This window comes from Cervus canadensis, chromosome 23 (genome assembly GCF_019320065.1).
Source record: "Cervus canadensis isolate Bull #8, Minnesota chromosome 23, ASM1932006v1, whole genome shotgun sequence".
NCBI classification, from domain to species: Eukaryota; Metazoa; Chordata; class Mammalia; order Artiodactyla; family Cervidae; genus Cervus; species Cervus canadensis.
Window position 1 is genome coordinate 22,087,108 of NC_057408.1, and position 10,017 is coordinate 22,097,124.

General features: G+C 51.7%; 1 protein-coding gene across 6 annotated transcripts; it reads left to right on the forward strand.

The window, feature by feature from the left end:
- The first annotated feature begins 1,877 nt into the window (after window positions 1-1,877).
- Window positions 1,878-9,743, forward strand: CBLN2 (cerebellin 2 precursor). 6 transcript variants are annotated; one of them, XM_043444415.1, is made up of 6 exons: window positions 1,878-1,995; window positions 2,501-2,674; window positions 3,058-3,126; window positions 4,288-4,777; window positions 7,686-7,805; window positions 8,037-9,743. In XM_043444415.1, the coding sequence occupies exons 4-6, from the start codon at window positions 4,421-4,423 to the stop codon at window positions 8,232-8,234; spliced, it is 675 nt and encodes a 224-aa protein (XP_043300350.1). In that variant the 5' UTR covers window positions 1,878-1,995; window positions 2,501-2,674; window positions 3,058-3,126; window positions 4,288-4,420; the 3' UTR covers window positions 8,235-9,743. The 6 variants fall into 6 exon arrangements, with proteins under 6 accessions (XP_043300350.1, XP_043300349.1, XP_043300351.1 ...); XM_043444414.1 differs by lacking the exon at window positions 1,878-1,995 and having other exon boundaries at window positions 2,310-2,674; window positions 3,082-3,126; XM_043444416.1 differs by lacking the exons at window positions 1,878-1,995; window positions 2,501-2,674 and adding an exon at window positions 2,695-2,878.
- The last annotated feature ends 274 nt before the right edge of the window (window positions 9,744-10,017 follow it).

A 10,017-nucleotide genomic window follows, 5' to 3' on the forward strand; every position in this document is an offset into this window, starting at 1 on the left:
GTTTTAAAGTATGTATATGGCTTCACATTCAATATTATGAAATATATAGCATATTCTATTGATCACATATTTATCTAGGATAAAATCATAAGTATTACGCATTAGATTAAATAAGCAAGACAAGACTATATCACATGCTAAAGATGGTTTTCAGTGAAGGGTTCTACACAAAGAAAACAAATGTAAGGTCTGTTATAGATAAATACTGAGGACAAATGAAAGGAAGGGTTCTTGAATTTTCCTTGTCTCCACCACTCCCCTTTTTTAACAATAGAATACTTTCCTCTTGGGCTCTATGTGACCATCTGTCTACTACAGGGCGACTGTGGGTGTTAAACTAGATGCTGCGTCCTAGATAAAGAAAGCAGCGCGCTAACACATAACAGATGCTCAGTCAACAACAGATATTTTTATTGTCCACGGGGCATAATATGAGAGTGGAGAGTTAGTTGCTGTAATAGTAACAACTATAGTTACTAGTAGCATGGAAATGAAAGAAAAAAGGTAATCCCTGTGATAACCAGAAAACATTCTCACTTTTAAATTTTAGTTATATTCTGCAAGTCTTTCTCAGCATGTTTATGAGCTAAAATTCCTTCACAAAGAGATAACCTAAATGTCTCCTTATAGATAGAACAAAGATTTAGTAAGTGAAAAATAATGTTAACATTCCATTGGTAGATCAATCTGCTACTTTTCACAATTACTAACTTGCTTCTAAAAATAATCTCAAGTTGAAATTTAAACCCAACTTGTTTTTTTCCCATTATAGAAGGATACTTACTGCTCTAATTCCATAATCAAATTGACTATATAGATTGAGGTTTATTTTTTTATATAATTTAAGCATTTTTGTTGTCACATAGCAAAGAAGTTTGGTTTTATTCCCCCCAAAGGAACTTACATTTGCTAAAGCAAAGGCTTATAGCCTAACATTTAAGAATTGCTTAATAGAGCTGTTATTTAAAGATGTATGGATGTGTGAGAGGCCTTGTTACTTAATTAGCATCTCCAAACTGGTCTAATTATCAGTCTGAGCTCACATTTCTTTCACAGACCTAGAGTCCTTTGCTACTTAGGTCTGCACACAAATCTGTATTCTCTATGAGGGAAGGCTAGAGTTGTGCTTACTGAGACAAGAAGAGATTGTGAAATTGATGCAGTACTAGCATAAAAGAGTAAGAGTTAGCAATTTCCACTGTGTTTAACTCAAAATAGTTTACAGGATATGGTGGCTCTGTAAACTGTTTCCTGACAAAGTCCAGTACATCTGACCAGCCTGCTGTGGAAGCAAAGTACTTCCTTTTCAGAGAATATTCTTGGGAGGGTAATACATTGGGGGTTATTTTATTCTATTTTGCATGTTAAGTACAAAACAGTTGGCTCTGAAGTTATTTTTCCATCACATTTTACTACCATACTAAACATCTTGTCTCAGGTAATACTATGCAATTCCCATTTCACTTTGCCCCTGGCTTCCTTCGCATCTATTTTGGAGGCACTCATGCTAAGTAGTTTCATCTCCAGCGTTCAGAGATGAGGCCCCGGCTCTAGTCAGGGAAGAGGAGCCCCGCCAGAGCCTATGGGAACCGAGTCCTTGGACACCCCCTACCTGCAAAGACCCACGTTATGGGCTGGAACCAGAACCCTGGGTGAATTCTTCAAACGACAAAGGGTTCGGCGTGAAGTCTGGAGGAATCAGACAGACTTCCATTCTGTTCTTCTGAACTGCATTGGCCCACTTAGTTTATTCCTGAAGAGCCTATCAGCAAAGGCATAGGAAGCAAGTCAGAGGACGGAGGGTTTTTTTTTTTTTTTAAACGACATTTTTAGAGGTTGGGTTATAAAGAGAGTGTCCATTTAGATATTGTTTAAGGGCGGCAGGGACTCCACAGCCCAGTGGTCCTGGCAAAGGTTATGAAGACAACGATAAGCGATGCAAGTTAAATCATCCTGGCAGAGTTGTTGGAACAGAGACGATCTGCCAAAGCAAGGGTGCGGCTCCACCTTCTCAGGGGCTGGGCACTGCAGGATGACCACCGGAGAGATCGATTGCTATCGCTCCCTTTTTCCAGAGGCCCGGGCTGCTTTGTGGGGGTCCAGGAAGAGCTCCGCAGACCTCACCCTTGTCCCCACCGTCCCCGAACCCGCGGCAGGGAGGCCCCGGCGCCCGTAGGTGGCGCCCCGCGTCCGTACTTGCGCTCCTCGCCCGCCCGCGCTCGGGGCGCAGCTCGGAAACCCTGCGCGTCTCCCCAGGTCGCAGAGCTCAGAGCAGGCGTTTTAATAAAGAAGCGCGGTTGCCAGCGCGCGCCGGCAGGTCCGGAGGAGCAGACACTGAAACCCAGGCGGAGGCGCCTCTTAATCCCCGCCCAGACCTGGCAGTTCCCACACTGGAGCTTCTGGAACCACAGCTTTTGCATCACTAAGATATTCCAAGATCTTTCTCTTCATCCCAGTCCTCATTTTTTCTTTTTCTTTTCTTTTTTTTTTTTTCTTAAAGAAAACTGCTTTACGCATTAATTATGAAAGTGATCGCGCTATTCAGGATTAAGACTTGGAGGGGATTTGAAAAAGAAAAGCGACAATTGAAAAGAAGAGGAGTGACCGGCGCTTTGGAGGTTGCCTAATTGTTTGAAAGCGAGACATCTGGGAAGATTTCGCGCTGGGTGTTTGGGTGAGAGCGGGACCTGGGCGGTGCGGGGTCAGCGGGGTGCGGGGCGCAGGTGCCCAGCCCTGGAGGAGGCGGCGCGCGCGGGGCGGCGCGGAGGCGGGAGGAGCGGCCGGGACCGAGCGGGTCGGTGGAAAGAGGCAGCTGCGCGCACCCGGGCGGTGCGTACCGGGTGCGGGACGCCGGGCGGAGCGGACGCGGAACGTACCGGTGAGGAGCGCGGGGTGGGGCGCGGCGCGGGACTCGCGGGTGCGGGGCGCCGGCCGATCCGGGGTGGGGCGCCGCGCGGGGCGCGGGCCGGCGCGGGAAAGCAGCGCGGCGCGGCGGGGCGGGGCGGTTACTGGCCGCGCGCGGGGAGAAGGGTCGTGCTCCGTGTCTCCTCCCGCCAGCTCCGGCTCGTCTTCTCCAAGCAGAACAACTTGGCGGACAGCGGGGCTCGCTCGTCATGGATGTTCCAGGTAACCCGACCTGCCCTCCGCGATCCGCGCGTTCACTGCATCCGTGAGTCCGTTTCCACGAGGACGGTCGCGGGTCTGCGTCTGGGCGGGGAGAGCCGGAGAGCTGCTGGAAACTGTCCTGTTCAGGGGCTGAGGAGGGAGGCTGCCCGTGGAGAAACAACTTGTCTCTTCTTAGAAAGATTGTTTGGACAGCCGGAGGAGTTGTTCGGAGGCTGTGGGCGGCGAGCGAGAGGTTTCTTCGCTTTTTTTTTTTGGTTTCTCGACTGGATGTTGAAATGATCTGCTTAGTTTAGTGGGGGAAGATGGGACCGGATGGAAAGTGCGAACAGGCGCTTAAGTTGGCAGAAAGCTGCAGGGGATGCCTCCTGGCCGGGAGAGAAAGAGCCCCTGGAGTCTGGAAACAGAAGCTGCAGAGAAGCCGAGCTTGGGGTTCCCACCGCCGGAAATCTCGGGTCCTGCGCCAGAGAGGGGGATGCGAGGTGCTTCTCCGGAGCGGCTCGCCGCCGGCAGCCGGGACGTGGGAAGCGGTTACTAGGTTTTAGGATGTCCCTGTCTTTGGGGGTTTTGTTTTTGTTTTTTCTCCCATCTTAATCTTATTATTCACCCTAAGGAGCTTTCTGGGGACTTGTTCTTTGGGTGGAAAACGGCTAAGATCTTGCGCAAATGGATTGCTAAAAAAAAAAAACTCTAGGTTAGAGAAATAGAAGATGGAAAGGAAAGCAGAGAAGAGAAAAAGGTTTCTTGGTGTGGCTTAAAAAAAATGCTGCCGAAATTAGAGCGGTTAAGGCTCAGTGGATTTTTCCGCCGCCTGCGTCTTGGGTCCCCCTCTGCCTTGGGCTGAATGGGCTGGGGGTGGCGCGGACCGCGTCCCTGAGGGTCCCTGACCGTGTCATTATTGATTAGGCCCTGCGGCATCGCGAGCCCCTTCCCCGTCCGCACCCCCGGCACGCGCCCCTCCCCCGGAACCTCCTGGGATGCCCGGGCCGGGGCGCCCGGCGTTTCTCGGGACCTGTTGTGCCAGTCGGGGAGGGGGTAGCAGTGCGAGGGACCCAGAGGGTGGCCTCCAGGGAGGGGCCCCGAGCGCCGCGGGGACTGGTCCCCGCACCTCCTTCCCACGCAGCTTCACCCCCGTCTAGTGGTTTGGCTTCTCTGCCCTGACAGGTCCGCTGGCGCTCTCCTTCTAAGGACCACCCTGGCCTTGACCATCAGAGCCGGGGACCGAGGCCAGAGGAGGCTCCCCCCGGCCCGGCGCATTCGCGCGCGCCCTTCTGCTCTCCGCGCGCCCCCAGCCCGGATGTCAGCGCCCGACCGGGGCCCCCGGGGGCCGCCGCTGACCATGCCCGGGCGCCGGGGGGCGCTGCGCGAGCCGGCCGGCTGCGGCTCGGGCCTGGGGGCGGCGCTGGCCCTGCTGCTGCTGCTGCTGCCCGCCGGCTGCCCGGTGCGGGCGCAGAACGACACGGAGCCCATCGTGCTGGAGGGCAAGTGCCTGGTGGTGTGCGACTCCAGCCCGTCGGCGGACGGCGCCGTCACCTCCTCGCTGGGCATCTCGGTGCGCTCCGGCAGCGCCAAGGTGGCCTTCTCCGCCACGCGGAGCACGAACCACGAGCCGTCCGAGATGAGCAACCGCACCATGACCATCTACTTCGACCAGGTCAGCGTGCGGGCCTGCCCTCGCCTCCCGCCGGGCGCGTGGCTGGGTGGCCGGCTTCCCAGACTCGGAGCTCCAGGCTTTCCCCTCCCCTCTGCCCTGCCTTTCTCCCTTCTCCCGCGAGCTCTCCTCTTCACACTGTCGCTGCTCAATAACTCATCAGCTCGGTTGGCACTCGGATGACCGAGAGTCCTGTGAAGCCGGGCGTCCCGCTGAGCTAAGAGAGCCGATAGACATTTCCAAAGAGAAACCAGTTTTCGCTGGAGTTGGGGCCGCCCTTATGGGCGGTGGGCTCCTGTCCCCTTTGCTGGCCACTTAGAGACTGAGTGCATTTAAACTCTCCTCGCTAACCCCGGGGGGTTCTCCAAAGGTCTCAGCTCAGGCTCAGAGAAGAAGTATCTATTATTTATTTCGGAGTGGATCCTAGAGAGGATGCTTAACTTCAAGAGAAATAAGTGGGGAAGAGTGTGGGGAAATAGCAGCCATGGTTGTTCAGAAACAGAAGGAAACAGAGTGTGGTTATATAAATGCAATATGTAGTAAATGCAGTATATACAAGTTACATATAAATACAGCACGTCAATATTAAATATGGTGGGGTTATATAAAGAAAAACCGAAGAGCAATGAGGTTGCCTTAGCCACCCAACTCCCAGTCCCTTCAAAACAGAAGGGCCCCTGATGTGATCAGCTCTTGGCAACCCCTTCTCTGGGTCACTGCTGCCCAGGATTTAGAGGTCCTCATCTTCCCCTCTCTCCCTACCTTGGTTTCTATTGTTTTTCAGAAACAAACAGGAAACAGAGTGGTTTCCAAACTTAGCCTAATCATCCCATTCATTTGGCCACAAGCCTCCCACCTGGAGCTCTGGCCTTACTGAGCACACTTGATTGAGTTCCTTTCTCTCTGTTAACTGGCTTGCAGACCTGGGTGACCACCCAACTGCACAGACCAATGCCTCATTTTAGGCCAATGTCTTCATTTGCTTTAATCCTGGTTAAGGATTATGTATTTGAAATTTGGAGAGGTGTGTACAGGATGGGATGGGGATGTCACTGTTTAATCTGTTTTTTTTTTTTTAATGAAACATGCCTGTATTTATTTTAATTATGTCCGACTAAAGCAGGCAATGGATTAGTTTCCATCGTGTTTTTATAATACATTGTCCTTTCATTTGGATGTTAAGAAAACTCGGTGATGTACATGGGATAAGCAGTAGTAGGTTTTTCATTTTATAGATGAGCCAACTATGACAGGGCAGATGAAATGATGTCATGCACCAGTTAGGGAGGAACTGAAACCGGCTTTTCTGGGGCTGGTGGGTGTTCGTTCCTCTACAGCAGGGCCCTGAATTTACCAGTTCCCTGAATTAGATGTGGAGGTGAGAGAGTTGAGGTCATTGAGTTGGGAGCAGCACAAGGGCTTGCAGGAGGAGGCTTGGTTCTTTGAGGCTTGTAAGGCAGTCGGGACACAGCCTCAGAGAGAGGAGGACTTGCATCTTGAAGCTCCCCGTCTTTAACAGCAGCGCCCGAGTGTCTCTGGGCCCTGCAGTCAAGGAGGGGCTCAAGTGTGCTCAGAGCTCCTTGAAGAAGTTGATGCGGCTCCTTCCACAGCCCTCCCAGCCTTCCCAGTGGCATGGCTCTGGGAGCCACGTGTGATCCATCTGTGATGAGTGTGTAGGAAACAACAGCCAAGGGTATGGTGCAAATTTGTTTTCTGAACAGACAGGGTCTCTAATCTAGGGTTCTGCTGTTGTTGTGGGCTGTGTGTTTTATAAACGGAACAGGAGGCGGGGCCATTTTATGATTTTAATTGGGTTGTGCATTTGTGGGTGAGGAGGGATCCAGAGAGGGAAGAACCTTGAACATCTGACAGGGAAATCTGTTCATAAAGGGATAACCTCTGCTCAAGTCAGTCTCATCCATCTTTTATTGGAGAAATAGCATCTGGAGGGTCATGTGATTTCATATCTCATGGCTCATTTTGTCACTGTTCTTGCACTTTGTGGAATTTGAGCTGAGGGTGTCAGGCTGCCTTTCTTTCCACTCTCCGGGTGGTTACTGATGCTTCTGAGCATGATGTCACAGCCCAGCATAGGGACCAGACACCTCATGTGGAGGAAAGTGAGGGGAGAGGGGCACAGCCAGTGTTTGTGGGCTGTGGTCCTTCACCCAGCAGCGTTTATTGAGCACCTACTGTGTGCTGCTAGGGGCGGAGCCTGGGGCTGGGAGACAAAACCTCACACCATCCCTTCCCTCCCAAAGCACACAGAGCTCATCCCAAGCTTTATCTGACAGAGTTGAACTCTGGTAATGGGCCTTTTGGAGAAGGAAATGGCAACCCATTCCAGTATTCTTGCCTGGAGAATCCCATGGATGGAGGAGCCTGGTAGGCTACAGTCCACGTGGTCGCAAAGAGTGGGACATGACTGAGCGACTTAACTGATGGGCCTTTTACTTCACCACCCTTTCTCTTCCTACTCAGGGCAGAGCTCTGTTTTGGTCCAAGCTTCTCATTCAGGTGCCCAGAATCCCACAAACCTCCGAACAGCCTCAGTTTACAGCTCATCTACCTACCAGACTCTTTTGTGTTATCTTTCTGCCCCACCCCCCAACAGCCACCATGTACATCCATTTTTTTTCAACACATAAATATACTGTACTCTCCAGAGAGAGAGCCTTCTGAAGTACCATCCATTAGAATCCTTTGGAAATCAATTCCTGCTGCAGGATGTTTAGCCGCGGGCTGCCTGCTTCCTGGGGGGTGGGGGGTACTGGGTCGCTGAGCACGTGCTGCCGGAAGTCCTGCAGGTCCTAAAGGGACCACTGGGGGTGGTCTGGTGAGTCTGATGGAAACACACACAGAGGCGGGGCTTGCTATGTGTGGCACACACATATTCCCTCTTCTTTTCCAGGTCTTAGTAAACATTGGCAACCATTTTGATCTCGCCTCCAGTATATTTGTAGCCCCGAGAAAAGGGATTTATAGCTTCAGCTTCCACGTGGTCAAAGTGTACAACAGACAGACCATCCAGGTGGGTCTCCTGGACAGCTGGACCCTCCTGGCTTTGGACAAATAGTCAGGCCCTCTGTGAGGTGGGGAGGGCCCGGGAGGGGGCTGGCGGGGTTCTGGGAACCAGCTCAGTCCTCTGGGTCAGCTCCCCCGACACGTGGCTCCGTGACCGGGTAGGGGACGGGTGAGACGAGAAAAGCGGATGGGTGTGGGGTCCGTTGCGGTCGGCTGAGCTCTGCCCTCTGCCTCGCAGGTCAGTCTGATGCAGAACGGCTACCCGGTGATCTCAGCGTTCGCAGGAGACCAGGACGTCACCAGAGAAGCTGCCAGCAACGGCGTCCTGCTGCTGATGGAGAGAGAGGATAAAGTCCACCTCAAACTGGAGAGGGGCAACCTTATGGGGGGCTGGAAGTACTCCACGTTCTCGGGCTTCTTGGTTTTCCCGCTATAAACGCAGAGCCTCCCCTGGACGGTGGGGACACGGCTATCTGGACCCAGGAACCCACCCTTCCCAACCCCCCCAACTTGCTGGAACAGGACAACTTGTCTCCATCCTCCTCCTTCGGACTGTGGTGACAGAAGAGCGGCTTCCTTCGGAACCTCCAGCATTTTCTCTGAATATTGACCAATCCTCGGCGACCCGGCCCCTAATGAGTTTTAGACGACACGGTCTTAAGGAGAAATGAAATGATCGATCGGAGCAATTTGTACCTGTGATTGTAAAGTCAATACGGGATTTCATTGTCGGGACCATTGACTTTTCCTCTGTTGTTTGTACGTGGTATTGTTGACCCCGTGGGAGGGGCGCCGCGGACCCCGGGATGGATCGCAGGCTGCCGGCTGGGCTCAAAGCAAGAGCCCCGCCGCTCGCTGCCCACCCGACAGCCCTTGAAAGGTGTTCTCTGCGTGTCTGTTCAGCCTTAAGAAAAAGAATGGCTTCACTTTCATGATGTATTTCCCCCACCCCGGGTGGATGGGAGTCCTCGGGAGGGGGAAGGGGACATTGTATCAAGAAGTGCTTTATCCGGAGAAGCAAATTTTGCACGATTGGACTGCAGCTTTTGTTTTGTATTCTTTGTCTATGTGTGTGTGGGTTTTTCTCCCCTCCTCCCCAGGAAGCTTTACTTTTCTTCACACACGGCTCCTCCTCCTCGCCCCTGCTTTTCTCTTCTGTGCCGGGGTGGGGAGAGAAAAATGTGTGTTGGATTTCTGGAGGAGACCAAACAACACAAAACAAAAAATAACTGTGTATTTTGGATGAGACCAAACCAAACGGAAGGTAGAGCAAAGAGAAAATGACAGACGGACATTTCTGCTTATTCTTTAAAAAGAGACTCTCTCAGAGGCACTTTTGGAAGTAACAACCTGTATTTTTTTTTTTTTTTTTCAATTTACATTTTGAAATACTTTTTAAGAGACGAATGTTGCTGAGTGGCCTGAATCATGTCAGAGGAGAACGGAAGCTGTGATGACCAAGTTCCAGATCACGTGGTCTCTGCCGAGCGCAACTGGGTCTTCCTGGCAGAGTGCTTTTGTCCTTTGGATCCACCTCTGGGTGAGCACACCAGTCAGATGCCTCAGAGTCAACGGGACCAACCAGGTCTTCCCCCTCAGGATCCTCTTCCGGATCTGCCCAGGCAGAGAGTGTGGACGCTCCCCGGGAGCATCTGGCGGGGAAGCCGCATGAAAATCGCAGTGGTTGAAGGTGATTGGCAGAGGCTCCCTAGAAGCAGTTTCCCAAATCCTCGTTGTTTGGCACCTGGTACTACAATATTATTTAAACACAGCTGAGAGTTGACGGGTGCAGGATTCCTCCGCCAAGGAAATGGCACTGATCCCAAAGCAATCAAAGAAGAGACCTCAAACCGGATGTTAATTTGTCCTTTGTGTAACAATGTAACCAAAATATTGATGATAAAAGTCATAATTTAAGATTCAGAATAAATGGGTTTGATGTCTGGCTTGCTCTCTCCCTCCAGCTCACCTCCCAACTCTCAAAATGTGTGTAAGGAAAGGCAAGGCTCAGGGGCGTGGGGAAATCAAACCCATACTGTTGACTCTTTAGAAAATACACAGAAGAAGACACACGAACATATGTGTATCTTGCTGGAGTCCAGATAGATAGTGCATCCTTAAATATCTGTTTTTCACCCAGAAAGGTTTAGGGGGAGGCATTAAGTGACAAGGATGCCTGGTGGCTCAGATGGTAAAGAATCCGCCTGCAGTGTGAGAGA